General features: G+C 42.6%; 1 protein-coding gene across 2 annotated transcripts in view; it reads right to left on the minus strand.

The window, feature by feature from the left end:
• Window positions 1-19503, minus strand: part of HECW1 (HECT, C2 and WW domain containing E3 ubiquitin protein ligase 1) — a 241410-nt gene that overhangs the window by 162479 nt on the left and 59428 nt on the right. For both annotated transcript variants that reach the window (XM_063129464.1, XM_063129455.1), the window contains exon 2: window positions 17083-17140. In XM_063129464.1, coding sequence (XP_062985534.1) covers window positions 17083-17109 — 27 coding nt within the window. In that variant the 5' untranslated portion in view covers window positions 17110-17140. The remainder of the gene's footprint in view (window positions 1-17082; window positions 17141-19503) is intronic.

Consider the following 19503-nt stretch of genomic DNA (forward strand, 5'->3'; position numbering starts at 1 on the left):
GATGCTTTAAAAATGAATTATTGGCAGTCTAAGTATACATACTGAACACACAAAGTGAGGACCAAACTTGATATGTTATCAGGAGGTTGGGGACTTGGTATGACATCAGGAGATGCAAGCCAACTATATATTTTAACCTGCAGGGCAGTTAGCAGCTTGGTAGGAAGGGTTAACTGGGAAAACAATGCAGAAGGAAAGGGTTAATCCCCTCCCGAGAGTTGCTGTACTGGTCTGAGTTGCATACTCCACCAAACATCTGCTTTCATCGTTTAAATATATCATGGGAAATACAGCATCAGGGGCTACGTGATCACATCTGCTCGTACCCTTAGCATGCCCAAAATAGCCATTGGCTAATCCTGCTACTGTAGAACGCTGCTTATGTATAAGTTTGTTTCTTCGTTTAAATGGTGCTCAAAGTGACTAACAATAATAAAATACAGATTAAAACAGAATCCCAATTAAAATGTAAAAACATTAAAATACAATTAAAAACACATTAAAAAAATAAAATAAACAGCACTCGATCAATTAAAAACTCCTTCACTGATATGCCAAAAGCATGCATGAATAAAACATATTTGTGGACTGCTGGAAGGAAAACGATGATGCCTAAGCAGACCGCCTTCTCTTATGTATATCCAGATGACATTTATGACCATCAGAGGAGGTCCTGCTCGTTATTTCAAAATGAATAGAATGTTGCCACAAAGAACTTTGATGGTGGGCCTTCTCTGTAGTGGCACCCACCCTCTGGAAAAACCTCCCTCGTGTAGTTCGGGAGGCGGAAAATGTAACATCCTTTAAATGCCTCCTGAAAACACATCTTTTCAGATAGGCTTTCCCTGGATTTTAACTTATTTTGATTTTACATGGTTTTTTTTTTTAAAAAAAAAAGTTTAAAAATTTGACTCGTTGTTGTATGTTATGGTTTTAATTGTAAATTGCCCAGAGAGCCTCGGCTATTGGGCAGGATAAAAATGTAATAAATAAATAAATAAATAAATAAATAAATAAGGGAGTCAAGCCAACCTACCCTCCCTCAACAAGGGGTTCCAGTGCCTGGGAGTGACCAATGAGAAAGATTGATCCCAGCTTTTCCCAAAGATCTTAACACCAGGGAGGGTCATGTTAACATGAAGGTAATGTTCAGCAGCAGTATAATCCTGCTGTTTTTTAACTGTCAGAACAAGGGTACTGAATTATAATAGTTGACAAGATGTTTTTAACTTTCAAAGCAAGAGTACTCAATTATAATAATCAACCAAATTCTGCTTTGAACAGTTGAGCCATTGGAAATCATAAGCTGAGACAAACATTGCAAATATCCTCAAATTGAGGGCTCAGTCCCTATATTGTATATGCCACATCTACTACTGCATACTGATGGAACTATTAAAATACTCTGCTAGCTCGGCTATATATGCCTGCTCTGAAGAAAGTCGCTTACCCAGGTAAGTATTGTAGCCTTATTGTAGATGTGGGGTCAAAGTGTAGATTTGACTCTCTGCCATGGCAAAGCTTGCAGTTTAATCACCACTCATTCTTCTATTTAGGGTAAGTCTATGTTGTTGTTTTTAGTATCTTTTGTTTTTAGTATTGTCTGTTCAAGTTTCTAGCCACGAGGTGTTGGGGATGTAGGGGTGGTAAGAGCGCATTTTAACTGAGCCTTCCTCAACCAGGTGCCTTCCAGATAGTTTGGACAGCATGGCCAATAGTCAGGAATGCTGGGAGTTGCAGCCCAAAACAACTGGAAGGCACCAAGGTGGAGAAGACTGCTTTAATCCATTAGTTTGTGAAGGTCTTCTTTTATTCTTCTTTCCTGATGTTGTGATTTTGCCACCTTATATTGATTCTTGCTTGCTTGTATTTTATTGCGCATCTTTTTGTATTTATACCATTTTGGGAAACTTTGGGATCTAAACTTTGGGATCTAACTTACCATTTTGGGAAACTTTGGGATCTAAAGGCTTCCTCCTCCTTGATAAGCATGTGCCCTACCAAACTAAATGCAGCCCATCAGCCATTTATTGTGGACTGCCAGGCACATGATAGTCTTCCCCACAACTCATGTATTTCTTCAATTCTTGGCAAGCAGCAGAAATAGGAAAATGTTTATTAAGCCCTAGTGGGTCTCTATTTGCAGATGGTGGGCTGCATCTGGTTTGTGGGTTTACAAGTTGTGTGGGCCTGCAGAATCTGGAATAATATTGAGTATGTGTGCTTCGATCCAGGAACGTTTGTGCCACTTATTTTCAAATCGTGTGCCAGGGAACCCTAGAGGTTCCTTGGAAGTTTATCAGGAATTCCTCAATAAGAAGATCAGTAATGGGAGTCAAGTTTCCTACCACTTCTAATCTCTTCCTACAATGCACAGCTGCATGGTCGATGTGTTCTTGGCCACATTCTGAATTTACAGCATTGAGGTTCTATAAGCTTTGTACCATCTCCAAGGAATCACTGAATAGTAGAATAGGAAGGGGCCTATAAGGCCATCGAGTCCAACCCCCTGCTCAATGCAGGAATCCACCTTAAAGCATCCCTGACAGGTGGCTGTCCAGCTGCATCCTGAATGCCTGTAGTATGGGAGAGCCCACTACCTCCCTAGGTAATTGGTTCTATTGTTGTACCGCTCTAATAGTAAGAAAGTTTTTCCTGATGTCCAGCTGGAATTTGGCTTCCTGTAACTTGAGCCCATTATTCTGTGTCCTGCACCCTGGGATGTTTGAGAAGATAAGTGCATACCCTAGAACATGCCCCAAACTCTTCTCTGACATATTGGAGTTCTGTGGAAAGCACGCAAAGGTTCTCCGGTAGGCGAATCAATGGAGAAAGGATTCCCTGAAGGCACTGACATAGACAATATACGAGATGAAACATAACCCTACCAGTCTATATTTTTTGTTATGTGCCAAAAGTGACAGTTTCCCTTTTTTATAAACTATGGGGAGGAAATAAGCATATTATGGGAGGTGTCAGTGCAGTAGAATCTTAATTGTAACTCTGCTGATACTTCAAAGTTCATTCTAAAACTCTAAATTCTCTTCTTGACAACTTCCTTGATCAAGAACAAAGCTCAAGTGATGGGTGTTGTACGTTCCAAATCTGCAAGCCCTGCAGTGTGAATAGAGATGTTATAAGCATGCAAGATATGCACAGGCATCGTTTATTATTTATAATGCTCCAAATCTAAAGGGAAAAAGTCGGCATGGATATCAAAAGCTACGTTTGTAATTTTAATCAAAACCCTACAGACCAAGAATGTATCCCTGCAAGCTGAAGAAATGCGTGGGTGTACATGAGAGCAGAAACTGACCTATTTGGCTCACAGTCATCTGTGTAGTATTGCTACTACCCACTCTTGCCTCTCTTTCACTCCTACACATATGTCAAATGTAAAAGGTGGGGGGGGGAAGACAGATCAATCTTATAAATCAGAAATGGCTCCTTATTCCATTCAGGTGTTTAAAAATACCTGGCATACAAAAACTTGTTTAGAGATGTGTAAGTTCGAAACTGAAAAGAAAATATTTTTATTGTCAAGGGTCGTTATAGGAAATGTAAAGTAAAGCACGTGTACATGTGAGAATGAGAGTGCAACAGGTATAATGCAGGATTTCTACAACTTTATCCCCTGGCACCTTAGGGGTAGGCTTGCTGGGAGAGTATAAGAAGCAGGAGGTATGTGAATATTGCAGTTTGATGCCTTGACCTTCCTGCAGCATCATACCTGTGTTGGAAAGCAAATGAACAGAGCATGCAATATAGAGATGGAAGTATGCCCAGGCGAGAAGGGCAACCAGGATGATCAGGGGTCTGGAAACAAAGCCCTATGAAGAGAGACTGAAAGAACGGGGCATGTTCTTTCCTGGAGAAGAGAAGATTGAGGGGAGACATGATAGCACTCTTCAAATACTTAAAAGTAGGGGTGTGATCCGCTCCGATTAGGAGCGTAGAAGCAGTAGCGGATTGGCCTGCTCCGCCTTACCCAGAGGCGGAGTAGGAGCGGACCGCGGACCCCTAGAAGCAAGGCGAAGAGAAGCGACCATTTTTCGGAGCTCCTAGTTCAGGCGGAGCGCTCCGGTCACCATCTTGAAAACATTTCGTCATAGGATTGCATTGCGGCAAATAATCGCGCATAACTAGGTTGTTTTTGAAGCTATCGTTCTGGAAATTCTTGTGCTAAGAGAGTCGTGGATGGGGGTCATTTTGAGACCACTCTCACCTCTCTGCGTTGTGTGGGTCGCGTGCTATATTTTTTTGAAAATCGGGTCAACCGTGCGGCTCAAACGGCGTTTTCGGCTTTTCGCCCATAGGATTGCATTGAGGGAAAGAATCGGGGATAACGGGGGGGGGGGGTTAACCTATCGTTCTGAAAATTCTTGTGCACAGAGAGTCGTGGATGGGGGTCATTTTGAGACTACTCTCAACTTTCTGCGTCGTACGGGTTGTGCGCTAGAAGTTTTTAAAAAATCGGCGGGAAAAATACCTTTTTCAAAGGGCTGAGGGGCAGAGTCAGCTCCCGGTCATGATGATCCCAAAGTTAGAGGAGGGCATAGGCAAAACAGGTAACTTGGGATTCTGGGAAACTTCTCTTTCTTCATCTGAACGGGCTTTTCCCCGTGTTTTTTAACACAGTAGCCCCACCAAATGCACAAACACAACCTGAAATCATATACTAAGCCAAGAATAAGAGATAGAAACACAGCACTGCTCCCCACCCTAACTTTGGGGAACAACTGAAAAGATGTGGTGCAAGGGGATGAGCTCCCCTAGGGCATCTCATTGTGGACGTGCCCCCACTCTCTCCTGCACTGGAACGCCATTAGAGCCTTCCAAAGAGAGTAAAACGGTGGAGCAATGCCTATCATGAGTTGAAGTGAATGTTCACTTTTTAGTGGTGGAGCGATGCCTGTTATGAGTTGAAGTGAGCGTTTACTTCTTAATCTCAGAGCTGTTGGTGGCTGTCTTGAGTTGAACTGGCAGCTGCTTCCCCCTCCCCCGGGCACGTCCCCCTATTGCTGGTAAAAGACAGATATAGCCTTTTGTAAAAAAATCTTCTTGCTGTTTATTGAGCAACACTGCTGCTTTTAATTCCACCCCTCCTTTGTTTATTTATTGATTTATTCCATTTTATATGCATTACTGGCTTATCCTTGGCTCACTTCCTTATGCCCCCAGAAATGCCAGCTACATGCCTGCCTGCCTTCCCTCCCTCCTCCCCTGCCCACCTCGCAGGGATGTTGTGTGTGTGTGGCTTTGACTCAGGGGAGAAGTCCTTCCTGCGCTCACTTGGAGTTTTGGAAGTTCCAAATTTTGCAGGTTTAAGCCCCGCCAAAAAACAGGGGATGATGGGACTGCCTTGAGTCTCGGCGTGCGTATGTATCCCTGGATAAGCTTTCATGGTGGTGAGTTTGAGGTTTTTTTTTAACGTGCAAAATTGACGGAGCTATGGAAAGGGGTGTTGGATTTTCATAAATTCCCCAAAAATCAGGGGATGATGGGACTGCCTTGAGTCTCGGCGTGCGTATGTATCCCTGGATAAGCTTTCATGGTGGCGAGTTTGAGGTTTCTAACGTGCAAATTGACGGAGCTATGGAAAGGGGTGTGAATGGGGTGCCCGATTTTCAAAAATTCCCCAAAAATCAGGGGATGATGGGATTGCTTTGAAACTTGGCGTGCGTGTGTATACCCCCATGAGGTGTCATGGTGCCAAACGTGAGGTTTCTAACTTGAACAGAAAAAAAGTTGTATAATTTTTTAGCTTTCAATGCAAGCCTATGGGGGGGGGGAACGGAGCTCCGGATCCAGAGCTCCGAGCGGAGCGGAGCGGAAGTGGGCGGAGCGGGGGCAGGGCGGAGCGGCCCGATCCGGAAAATGGCGGATCTGCAAGTGAAGCGGAGCGGGGGGTCCGTGCACACCCCTACTTAAAAGGTTGTCACACAGAGGAGGGCCAGGATCTCTTCTCGATCCTCCCAGAGTGCAGGACACAGAATAATGGGCTCAAGTTAAAGGAAGCCAGATTCCAGCTGGACATCAGGAAAAACTTCCTGACTGTTAGAGCAGTACGACAATGGAATCAGTTACCTAGGGAGGTTGTGGGCTCTCCCACACTAGAGGCATTCAAGAGGCAGCTGGACAACCATCTGTCAGGGATGCTTTAGGGTGGATTCCTGCATTGAGCAGAGGGTTGGACTCAATGGCCTTGTAGGCCCCTTCCAACTCTGCTATTCTATGATTCTATGATCTAACCAGGAAACAGAAGGAAGGAGCTACCTTGGTATAACAAAGTGAACGGTATATAAAATAAAAAATAGTATTTTAACAATTCAAAGGTGCCAGGGGACAAAGTTTTAGAAATCTCAGATTACTAGCAGATGAGAAGTGATGAAATACAATCCAAAGTATATGAACAAGGGCTCAAAATCTATAGATTGTCGAAAGGATGTCCAAAGAAATTGCATGGAAAAATACAAGGGCTCAATGGGTTGACCCATTTCAGCACATCTTCATCAAAAGCCAATTTGCAGAGCTTCGGCAATCCATACAACACGTAACAACCATAAAAGTGCTGGCTGAGGCAAACCAATTCTCAGAGCTTCATAGAACATATTCTATGGTTGAATGTTTTTGAACACTGGGAGCTCTAAAGGGAAGCTTCCTAAATGAAGACTTCCTAAAGAGGCAGTCTTCATAGATCCATATGTATATGTTTCGCAAAGCCTCAAGAGCCACAGTACTTGGCTTCCTCAAGGGCTGAAAATACTCAAGATGGAACTCTGTATAATTAGGATGGATTTTGCCAATCCACATAATATATCATCCATAAACTAATCCACATAACAACCATGGTTTTCTTTTTAAAAAATTCCCAGATCATGTAGCAGACATCCTAGTGTGCTGCAAGAGAACCACCAATATTGTGAAAGAAAGAAATTACAGGGGTCTCCAACCTTTTGTGGCCGTTGGGTAAATTTGGAATTTTGAGAGAGTGTCATGGCATGCCATGGGGAGATGCCCCTTCACAATATGTGTGGATGGGTGGGTGGGTGGGTGGGGTTTCTCAGAAAGGCACAGACTAGTGATGCTAAAAGACTAGTCTCTTCTCCAAGACATATCAGAGGGGCAGTTTGAGCCCCAGAACAGAAAGCCCACTCTTTTGGACCCAGAGTTCTCTCCCTCATTCCCCATACTAAAGTTCCACTCACTCATTTCTCTCTTGATCACCTCCTTCCCAAAGTATAGATGCATGCACGAGCGCGCACACACACACCCCTGTTCATTCCCATCACGAAACTCTCTCTCTCTCTCTCTCTGGATCCCCCCTAAAAACATACACTCTCGCACTCTTTCTGGAGACCTCCCCAACACCTCCTGTTGCTCCCCCCAAGTCCCTCCGGGCCAGCTGTTTTCTACTTCACTCCCCGGTCTACCAGCAGCTTTTTTCTTCTCCCCCACCCCCAAGCAGGGTTTTGGTGGGTAGCTGGAAAGCAGCAGAGCACCCGTCTCCAGCGGCCCCCCTCCATTTCCTTTCTGAAGGATGCTGTGGGGATCAGAGGTATGCTAGGGAGAGGAAAGGAAGAGAGCTGGGTGGCTGGAGCTTTACTACCTTCCAGCCACCCAAGGCATTTTTAATGCTCTAAGTACATGTTTAATTATATTTCTAAAGAGAAAAAATTGGGAGGGAAGGGGCCCCCAGCGGGCAACAATTGATGTGTGTCTGGGGACCCTATAGTGCCCATGGGGATTGCATTGCCAACCCCAGAATTAAATTATTAAAGGCTACTGAGCTCAGTGCCCCCATCCGCTGCATCTCTCCAGGATTCCGTGTTTCAAGCTTTCCTCCTTCCAATTAGCTTATACTGGTGGGTGGGTACCCCTGCTATGCATGTGTATTGGGAGTGATTGAATGAAGCAATCAATCACTCCCAATACAAGAGAAATATTCCCTCCAGAGGAGACTGCCTCGTTGTGTCTCTGCAAGAATCTCTGTTCCTCCAATCATGAGGCTTCCTCATGCAAAAGCAGAGGTGGTGGACCCCTCCAGAGACAGGCAACACTTTCTCCTTCACAGTCTAAAAGTAAAACTCTTCATGTATATATGAGTTTAGGTGTGCTCCCGGTTTTAAACTCAGAAACAAATTGTGCCTCAGTGGGAAATACTGGCTTTGTCTGTGTATTTTTCAGTGTGCAGCCTGGAGCAGCCTTTCCCAATGTGGTGATTTCCAGATGTGTTGGACTGCAATTCCTGCCAATGCCAGACAGCATGGCCATTGGCTGGGGATGATGGGAGTTGCAGTCCAACACATATGGAAGGATCTGGGTTGGAAAAAGTTGCCCTATACTCCTTGCCAATGTCTGGAGATTTCCTTTATTTTTCCATACCATGAAACCTCTCCCAAACTTCCACCATCAAATAAAATAGCTTTTTGCTCATTCTACAGTCAGACACATCCTCTGCTTCACTTTTGATTCTTCCACATTTAAAAAATGTTTCAAGATGCTGCTCAAGTGACCAAAATACTAGCAAATTCAATGAGCTATCCTGGGATTCTGAAGCAAGCCTATGACCTTGTTTAACATGTTACATTGACACATTTTAATGCTCTGGGATAACAATATACTCATTAATTCTTCTGGTATTCTTTACAACAACATTAACCATGCTATGTTCATTTGATAGTCAATTGTATTTTTCTCCTTCTGTCGCTTAAAGCGAATTCTTTTAATTAATGCCAGAATAGGAGCTTGTGTTAAAAAGACTGGTTCTGCAAATGATCTGTACTCACACCAACTTCACTGAGGGCTCTTTCAGCCCTTAGACATGACCCATTATTTTCCTTGTGGCTCAAAATTACTCTCAGGGGACCTTAGTAGAGCCAAATTCAATCCTTGTTCTGCTAAGAAGCTTTCTGATTGACCCTAGACAACTCTTAGCTGAATATATTTCACAGGGAGGTGAAGATGAAATTAAAGAAGGTTATATTGTAATCTATCTGAAGCCCTAGTGACAGAGCAAGGGGTGGGGGGAAACATCTGCATTAAATCAGAATCAGATCTTATTTGGCCTTACATGATAAAAAAATACAATGGTCAGCATTATCTGTTGATAATTCTGACGCCCGTGCCATCTGATAGGAAAACAAAGCTGGAGAGGATAGAAATCACGAAGACTTAAGGAGAATATGAGCTGCCTCACTCCATCCACTGTTTATTTCCTCCTCTTCGCAGCTAATTCCCAGAAGAGAAGCATATACATTGAACATATAAAAGGGAAAGATGATTGTGTCCATTGCCCCCACCACATCCTCTGTGTATCTGCTGGCCCCCAGTCCCCCACCTCCATGGAATACATGGAGGCTAGCGCCCAGGAGACCCTTGTGTGCATACAGGGACCTCTATGTGTATACTGTATGTGCACACAGCAGCACATTTCACACCTTTCAATGAAAGGGCAGGGCAGGGCTAACAAATGTGATCCCACTCTCAATAGTGGGGGAAATGAGTTACAGCACATCCGAGATTAAGGCAAAGCTTAAGTGTCTTAATTAATTCAAATCTATGATTAGCAGATAATATTCTAGGTGATTCTGATGAAGATTACTAGTCACACTGGAAAAGCTGGCCATCAACATAGTGGCCTGGTTCTCACGTCATGGTGGCAATTCTTGCGTTCTTTAACTTAGGAATTACAGTACCGTATTTCTTCGATTCTAAGACGTACTTTTCCCCCTAAATAAACAGCTCTAAAAATGGAGTGCGTCTTAGAATCGATGGCATCTTAGAATCGAAGCAATACGGTAAGAGGAAAAGAGGAAGCTCCTGCAGCAGCCTCGAGCCATGCGAGCGAGGAGGAGCTAGTTGGATAAGCGCCTGGTTTTTTGTTAGTCAAATTTATTCGTAAGTCCCATCGATTTCCATGGGACTTACTCGCGTGTCGTCGTCCCCTGGTGCACAGACAAGTAAAGAGCAGGACTGGAGAGTTAAGAGTTTTAGCTCCTTAATTGCATCTTCTCCTCTCTCTCCCCACCCGAAAATATTGTTTACTCTTTGTTTCAACGCCTCCCCTTCTTCCCGCGCAAATGGCGGTTTCTTCTCTCACAGAGGGAAAAAAGAAAAGGACACAACCATTAGAAGAAAGCGCAGGGGTGGGGGGAGGAGGTTGGCTGGGCGGTGAGGGAAGTATTTCTTTGATTCTAAGATGCCCTTTTCCCCCAAGTAAACATCTCTAAAAATGGGGTGCGTCTTAGAATCGATGGCGTCTTAGAATCGAAGAAATACGGTAACTATGTTACACAATGTGTCCCATAGAATATCCCCAATAGTTATGGTGGCTAGGGCTGAGCCAAAAGGGGAGGGCAATTTTTATGAATATTTTTGCTTTTTTTAAAAAAAAGTTACTCTCTTTCAGCAATTGCGGGGAGGGACTGTAAAAGGTATTCATACAACCCTACACTCATTCACCCATTCAGAATTCTCACTCTGAATTGGCTTCATAACATCATCACACAGCCAATCTGTACTATATGGCATCATCACAAAGTCAGTTCAGAATAAGGGAAGGAAGTACTGCCTTCATTCTGACTTCATGACAACACCCTGTAGCCAATCAGATTTGGCTTCGCATAGATGTCATAATGCTAACGATGTATCCATTATTTACTGGGACAATGCTGAGAGGATGGCATTGAAGAAGTTGTAAAGAAACAACTAGGAACAGAGTCTTGAATAATACACTTGGATTTTGACAGGGGCATTCTGTGTCCCCTCAAAATGAAATACTAAAACCAAAAATGTTTGGCAGAGCCCTAATTCAGCTACTTGAAATCCTTAGTGTCTAGTTTTGTGACAATATAGTTAACTCGGTCTTTTCCCAGCATGTGCAATAACATTTTTAAAGCTGGTCAGCGCTGAAGAACAGAACAGTGGGAGAAGCCCAGTTAGTAGCTGCTGTGAGCAGGCACAAGGGCAGGTGTGGGTGGTCAGTTTCAAGCCCAAGTATGGAACTACACACAGTGGCAACTGAGCAATGTCTTCAGCTAAGATGGCGGCCAAAAACAGCAGCAGTAAAACAACAGGTTGGGCAGGTGATTCCCAATGGACAAGTGGCAGCCGATTGCTGACCACCTTTATCTGCCCATTGCTTTCCCTCCTCACAGTCTCTCCTCCCAGATGGTCCCCACCCCCAGAAGGTTCATTTCTGACCTCACATCTCAGCTACAAAAAAAAAAGACTTGATTGCACATTGCACAACAGCTGCAAGGTGGATAACTGGTGCAGGTTAGAAAGAGTATATCCTGCCAATGCTTAAAGAGCTTCACTGTCTACTAATTTGTTTCCAGACATCATTTGAAGCGCTGATCTTGGCCTTGAAAGCATTAACTGGCATAGGGCTAAAGTTAAAGCTGCAGGAGCTATACTAGAGTAACTGTTGTGATGAGGAAGGAATTTCACCAGGTTCCCCATATATACAAATGACACCTGATGAAATTCCCTTTTCAATACATCTGTTAAAGATGCAGGAGCCCTGTCCTCCTTTTCATATGGTCACCCTAGCTCTACTCTAAGGGGGACAAAAGGAAGGGGGAAGCACATGCTTCCAAAAAGGAAGAATCCTCAGAGAAGGCACCAGGGATAGCCCAAGGTGTAGAGGCCATGCTGATTCGTGCCAGACTATTGAAATCTCTTCATTGGCTTCCAATTCACTACAGAATCCAATATAAACTTCTCCTGTTAACCTTCAAAGCTTTTCACGGTCTAGCTCCTTCCTATCTCTCCTTTCTCATCTCATACTATTGCCCCGCTCGTGCTCTTCGCTCCTCTGATGCCATGTTTCTCGCCTGCCCAAGGGCCTCTACTTCCCTTGCTCGGCTTCGTCCATTCTCTTCTGCTGCCCCTTACGCCTGGAACGCTCTTCCAGAACATTTGAGAACTACAAGTTCAACCGCAGCTTTTAAAGCTCAACTAAAAACTTTTCTTTTTCCTAAAGCTTTTAAAACTTGATGTTGTGCAGACTTCTACTGTTACTTTCTACTGTTAGTTTTACCCTACCCTGTGCCTGCTTACCCTACCCTGTACCTGTTTGCATTCTCTTCCCCTCCTTATTGTTTTACTATGATTTTATTAGATTGTAAGCCTATGCGGCAGGGTCTTGCTATTTACTGTTTTACTCTGTACAGCACCATGTACACTGATGGTGCTATATAAATAAATAAATAAATAAATAAATAATAATAATAATAATAATAATAATAATAATAATAATAATATAAGGAGGATTAAATGGAAGGAGGGGCAAGGTAAAATCCACCCTTCTCTTCGCCAACGCATCATCTGTGTCTGACTGCTCATATGCTGCAGTAGCAAGCATCCAAATTAACTCCCTCACTCTCCAGAGCAGAGGAGGAAGAAGGGAAAGCTTGTGATCTTGTGTAGCATAACAATCCTGAGACATTTCTTGATCATTACAATGCTCTCTGAGCCGATGTGGATTATCTTGATGGGTGGCAACCCAATTTGCATCACAGAGTTCAGTGAGAAAGAATGTCCCCTTTCGACAGCCGTGTTTTGTTGTGATAAAGGAGATGTTTCCCTTTATGCTCGATAAATAGCAATGCTTTCGCTTTTTCAGTTGGCAGGAGATGATTTATGATGTCCTTAGCCATTCATTTCCTTGCTTTAAATGCTTGAGTTTGGGATTTCCTAAATTATGTGTTAAGGAGCTATACCATTTTACTGGCTTTTTTAAACAGAAGGGTTATTGTCTTGCTTGAAGATATGGATGGGGATCAAGAAAGCCAAGTACACAGTCCTGGACTTTTGTATTAATCAAGTGTTTTACCTGACCTTGAGCTAGACAGAGTGTTATTACATCTTTGGTCTCCAATTAATTTTCTAGAAGGGAATACAACTCAGGGCATGGTTCCACTATACATATAAAATGATTTGAAACCAGTTTCATTGGTTTCTCCAAAGAATCACAGGAATTCCTGCAGGTGCCAGGCATTCTTTGTTAGCTTAGTTTCTACACTTAACAAGTGTAAACCAGTTTAAACTAGTTTAATTATCATGGCTTCCAGCCCTTTGCTTGGGCTCAAATCCTGCGAATGGTAATCATATAAAGATGCTAAAAATTAATTGTTACCAACTCTAGCCCCACTACCAAAATAAAATCTCTAGGCCCACTTGAAACTATTTGAATTAGTAGCTCAAAGGAATGCAATTTAGTTGACCTCTGTCAAATTAGAGGGAGATGAACTAACTACCCAGGCTGGAATTGCTTTGAAAAAGATACCCCAAACCTGAGACAACAAGTGAGTGAAAGAGCTCCATTGAACAGTTTTCTTTGGAAAGCCAAGGTTTACAAAATAGGAGAGCTCAGCCAGATGAGTTGCTTCATCAGCTGCTAGTATGCACCAACTGCTTTATAGGTGCCCCTGCTGTCTCACCCCTTCCTGGAGCATTGGCAGGGCCCCAATCCAGAGCACATGTTGGTTTCAGCTTCCTCTTCTGAAGTAGGGCTCAGAGAAGGGAGGCCTAATATTGACAGATGGGTACTGTGCCTTCTGGTCTTCACTTCTGCTTAGACATGCTGCTGTCTCTGCATCTGGGTTTCTGGAAGTAATTTTTCAATAATATGGATCAGGGGGTGGAGGTAATTAGTTCCACTGATTTTGGAGGGGTTTCCTTCCATTTATTTCAGTTATTGCCTATATAACATATGGAAGGCATAGTGTTCCTTGAGCACATGGTACTCTTGAATGTGGGCATGTAGGAAAGACAGGCATGGTGCATTAAGATATGGATATGGAAATGCATCAGGTAAAATAGAGGTATTGATGTGTTAGTAAGAACTGGATAAGAAATGTTTGGCGGTGGTCTGGAATGCAGATGAGGGCACCAGAGGTGATCACTGAGATAGTCCAGTGGGAGGTAAGAATTCACTACTGAGTGGTGACGGAGGAAGAGTGGAACTCAATGTCCTCACTAGCTGATGTCACAAAGCACTGGTGGAAGCATAGGAGCTGGTAGATCAGCATCATCTGAGCATGGGCCATGATGGTAGGAGCTCACATTGAGCACTAAAAGTCAGTCAACAGCTGTGTACCTGCATAGTGCACATGCATCCATTGCTGCTCTTAACGGTGTTGGGTCACTCTTGTTCACTGCTCAGTAATAGTGACCTCTTACTTCCCAGAGCACACCACACTGTCCAGTGCTGGAGAACGCTGTGGCAGCAAAGACACAGGAAACCAGCAGAATGATTCCTCACTAAACAGGGACAGTTGTTATATGTATGCAGATTATTCATTTCTATGTACATTACAAAGTCCAATCAGTAACCCTTCCATATGAACAACGATGAGTATTGTGCCGAACTTAGGACAAATATAAATGCAATTATTGTAAAGTGATGGCATGCAGCACCATTACAGCACTGTTCTGTTCACATAGACGAGAGTAGGAAACGCATGGACCATGAGCCACACCCACACCCACTGCCTTGCTGCTGCACTACCAAATTTGCTCCTGAAATTTGGTGGTATAGTTAAGGTGACCATATGAAAAGGAGGACAGAGCTCCTGTATCTTTAACAGTTGCATAGAAAAGGGAATTTCAGCAGGTGTCATTTGTATATATGGGGAACCTGGTGAAATTCCTTCTTCATCACAACAGTTAAAGCTGCAGGTGCCCTGCCCTCTTTTAAATCTGGTCACTCTAGTATAGCTCCTGCAGCTTTAACTGCTGTGATGAAGAGGGAATTTCACCAGGTTCTCCATATATACAAATGACACCTGCTGAAATTCCCTTTTCTATGCAACTGTAAAGATACAGGAGCCCTGCCCTCCTTTTCATATGGTCACCCTAGGTATAGTAGCAGCAAGGAAGCCCTGACTTCACTCTAAACTTGCTTGCCTGGGGAGCACATCTTGTTTTAAATTAAAGTTCTGCTCCTGCAATTCTACTCTATTGTCCAGGCAGCACAATTTTGCTTGAAAACAAGTTGTGTACTCCCTGTGCAATTTGTTTTAAAGGGAAATCAGCATTTCCCTCACAGCTGCTGAATTTTCTCCAACAAATTAGGAAACACGGTGGCAGCAGCAGGATATGGCCCCAGTGGGCACCTGGACATTGCTTGTCCCTGACACGAAAAGACCAGTGGGTATCCCCAGACATTGCTCATCCCTGACACAAAAAGACAAGCTGCAAATATTCTCCCAACAAGAGAGAGAGCGCTTGCAAGGTACTTTTTGACTGTCAGACTCAAAAAGTCCATGCACAGCAGAAGACATATCACCATGAAATTGTAGAATGTAATGAGCTATTCATATGGATAAAACACAAGGCAGTTCTTGGAAATCTGATTTTTCTAGGAAACAAAACTGTTCTGTGAATTCAGCAACAAAGGAGAATGCAGTAAGTAACAAATCACAAAATACTTTATTTGAGAGACAGAAATTAGCACCAGGGAAAACACCGCCACATGTTCTGAGTTTGTATAAATGCATTGTAATCTGGAAGCACTAAGCTTGGCCAAAATGTGTACATGGGAACAGGAATCTATTGCATGCTCAGCATCTCCCAGACTCTCATATATACATTACTCATGACAAGCTTGATACACTCATATATTGTGCACATTGTGATGGCTGATTTATGCTCTGTGATGACCTTGAATCAAGTCAAGGTTAAAAATTGTATGAATTCAGGCAAATGCCACATGGACATGAGTGGCAGGTGCATTATCTGTGTTTGGCTCAGTATAAATATGAGCAACTGAAATGTTCAAGCTGCCCACTGCTCCTTGCTTAATAAGTGCCAACGTTAGGTTTTGAAATGTATTTGCAGGATGATTCTGGAAAAATACATTTATACAGTTAAGATCAACAGACTTTTAAAATGTCATTTAAAATGAAATTATAATTGAAGGGTGGGGGATCTTTTTGATATAAGGGTCTCCCATGGAGCCAATTTTAAATTTCTGAGTGGGTCATATTGAAAAATGCACTGGAATGTTCTTCTAGACAGATGCATAGCTAAAGTTATGTTCTATTTCACACTATCTCTCTCTTACACTTACACACACACACATACATGCATTCAAGCTTATGAGCTTATATATTCAGGGCATGTCAGCCCAAGAGCCTCCCAATTTAGTGGGAGTAGCACCTGAAATAAGAAGGAAATGCGCTGTGCATATTCTCCCCTGGAGCACAGTGTACTACTAGTGCTGACTTTGTGATTCACAGGAAAGCCAACTATGGTGCTCCTATAACATCAGAGCGGCCTACACTGGTTGGGGAAAAAACGTATAAGCAACTGAAGTGAGTTTTGGAGGGCAGGACTTCTCCTAACTACCGAAGGCAAAAACAGACAGACATTCTAAGTGGGTTGGAAATCATTTGAACACGCACTGGGTGAAATCCAATGGTGACTATCCCATGATGGAATGCCCATTAATGGAGCTGATTCCCATTTCCTTTACAGAACCCCTCCCCCACTTTCTCCAGAGAGTGTGGGGAAGCCCTCACGAACAGATTTTGGGTGTGCACAGGGAGCTGCAAGGGGCAGGAGAGGACTTTGCATGACCAAAGGTCCACACTTGCAATGTTAGGTTTTGCTCAGTGCCTGCCCTGAAAACAAGCACTTCAGAATGCAGCAGATGTATGTCAGAACCACTTCAGCCATACTTTAGAATGCATGCCTCCTGACCTACTGCTCCAGTTTCTGTTCTGCTTGCAGGCATCTTTCTCACCTAGGAGTCCACTGCAGCCAGGCCCTTTACATGTCCCTTAGAAACCAAAAATGGGGATGGGGCTGAACCCCACACACAATCTTAACAGAAGCCATAGGGGAATTGCAGTGGAAGAGATGGAAACAGGCAGAAGGCACAGTGTGGCCCCCAAATCCAAAGTTCCCCACCCCAAACTGTCTAAATGGGGCCCTTGCATCAGATCTCTGAAAAGTGTTATCTGGGTCACCTGCAACCAGTTCTGAACTATGGCACATTCCATTATGAATGGTTGTGGATTTATAATGGAATGACATGGATGGTTTTTATAATCAGAAAAGCACACTGACCTTAACACTACACAGGTGGAGCAGCATAATGACTCGCCAATTGTAAGTGCATCAATTCCTGGGGAAAAGTTCAATGAGGTTAACTCAGTATGTATCCCAAAGTGACATATCAATACAGAGACATATATTTTTATATATGAAAAACAACATTTTTTAAAAAAATTCCAAAATATAATTTGCTATGTCAATGGGTATTCATTTACATTTGGGTTCTGGAGGAAAAAATCCATTTATTTGTATTTTTTTCTCATTAACCTGTTTCTGCAGATGTGGGTGATAAACCAATAAAACCTTCATTATTAAAAAGAAAAGAAAAGAAATTCAATGTAACATGAAAGCATCTTGAAAAATGCATCATTAAAAGCGCTTCATTTAGCCAAAGAATGGCTTGTAAATAAATCCACATTGTTATTATTTTTTATAGGCCTAGTAAGAAGTTAGCCTGACAGAGTTTAAGTTCATAGCATCAGGATAGAATTTTCATTTAAATCTATGTTCCTTAAGCTTTGCACTTGATTAGGAGTGCAATTCAGACAAAGTTAGTACTGCTAGGCCAAAATATTTGGTCCGTTCCCCCTTCCCCAGCTTTTTGTGGGATAGGAGCGGAGTGAAAACATTCCCCCACAAAACCAAAATAATTGGGGAGAAAGGGAATGCAATTTTATGAATGGAGGGGCAAGGAGGCCTTAACTTTTAAATACAGGGGGTTGGGACTTTTATTTGTTCTGCTCTTTCTTTCTTTCTTTCTTTCTTTCTTTCTTTCTTTCTTTCTTTCCTTTAAACTAAAAATATAAGCCTTGCTACTACTTCAGTCAGCAACTCCGTTCCCTGAAGCAACCCTGCTGAGTTCCTGGGCCAGAATGCCCATGGAAACAACAACCTAGGACTCATCTACACCAAGCAGGATATTCCACTATGAAAGCAGAATGAAAGCAGTATATAAAAAGCAGGATCTACACTATTGCTTTATAGTGGTACTGAAGTGCACTGACAACTGTTGGGGCCCATGACACATCTACACCAAGCAGGACATAACACTTTGAAAGTGGTATGAAAGCGGTATATGGAATGTGTCAATGGGCCTCAACAGTTGTCAGTGCACTTCGATACTACTATAAAGCAGTAGTGTGGCCCCTGCCTTTTATATAACACTTTCATAGTGGAATATCCTGCTTGGTGTAGATGAGCTCATAGATTCCCTAGTCTGAATCAAGATTACGGGTTTTTATAAGAATACAGGAGTTACCTTATTAATGCCAGAATGTTTTACTGTGTGAATGGTTGCTGTAGTTATTTTCCATATATCTAAATTGGGTTATCACTGAATTGGATATGGATTGATATGAGATCAACTGCACTGATGGAAGTAAACTTCCCTACCTCCTTCCCACAGTAGCCTTTCCTGCAATGCAGAGAGTCAGGAGACCCTGCTGAATGGAGTGGACTGTAAGGTTTGGGGTAGGGGTGGGGAGAGGGGAGATGAGATCCCCAGAAATTGGGTGGAGGGACCTTCTACAAGCAGAAACCTTCCTTTCTCAGAAGGTTCCTTTCTCTTGCAGAAGGCAAATCCTGGATCCAACTCACGGTCTGTAATATCTTGTATTTCATTTCCCTCTGAGCTTAATGCTACCATTTTTCTTCTTCTCCCTACAGCCAAATGTATATATCTGCAAACTCAGGCTGACATTCCATGCATCTGAGGAAATGGACTATGGCCCTTGAAAGCATATGCCCTAATAAACTTTCAAGATATTAGCATAAAATAGTGATGACCACTTTCTATTTGATTTACGGCTTTAATCCATTTTAACACATGGCATCTCTCTCAGCTAAATGACCCTGCTTTGTTACGTTTTTTTGACAATATCTCCTAAATCTTTTTTTTAGCCTGTGGAATTTCTTCAGAATATAAGTAGATATAGTCATTTTTACTGCCAGATTTCCTCCGAGTATTAGACAACGATAGCAATTAATTCTGAGTGTTGATACTACAAAAATATGGTCCTGTCCTGGCACACAGTCACCCAGTGGATTGAAACTGAAACTATTTCACAAATCATGAAATCAACATGCCAATATCTAAACAGAAGGAAAAAGGAACAAGCAACTCACAATGCTCTGAAATACTGTGCTACAAAAATAATTCCATTTAATGACATTAAATGGATTATTATTATTATTATTATTATTATTATATTTATTTATTTGTATCCCGCCTTTTGCCCAATGCTGGGCCTCAAGGCGGCCTTGCAAAATTTATAACATACATTGGAGGGGCGGGGAACAAAACCATAAATTTATTTATTTATTTATTTATTTAATTACATTTATATACCGCCCCACAGCCGAAGCTCTCTGGGCGGTTTACAAGCTCTCTGGGCGGTTTAATGTTTAAATGTTTAAACTATACAACAAAATTGT

Source organism: Elgaria multicarinata, chromosome 1 (assembly GCF_023053635.1).
Source record: "Elgaria multicarinata webbii isolate HBS135686 ecotype San Diego chromosome 1, rElgMul1.1.pri, whole genome shotgun sequence".
In the NCBI taxonomy this organism is placed as follows: domain Eukaryota; kingdom Metazoa; phylum Chordata; class Lepidosauria; order Squamata; family Anguidae; genus Elgaria; species Elgaria multicarinata.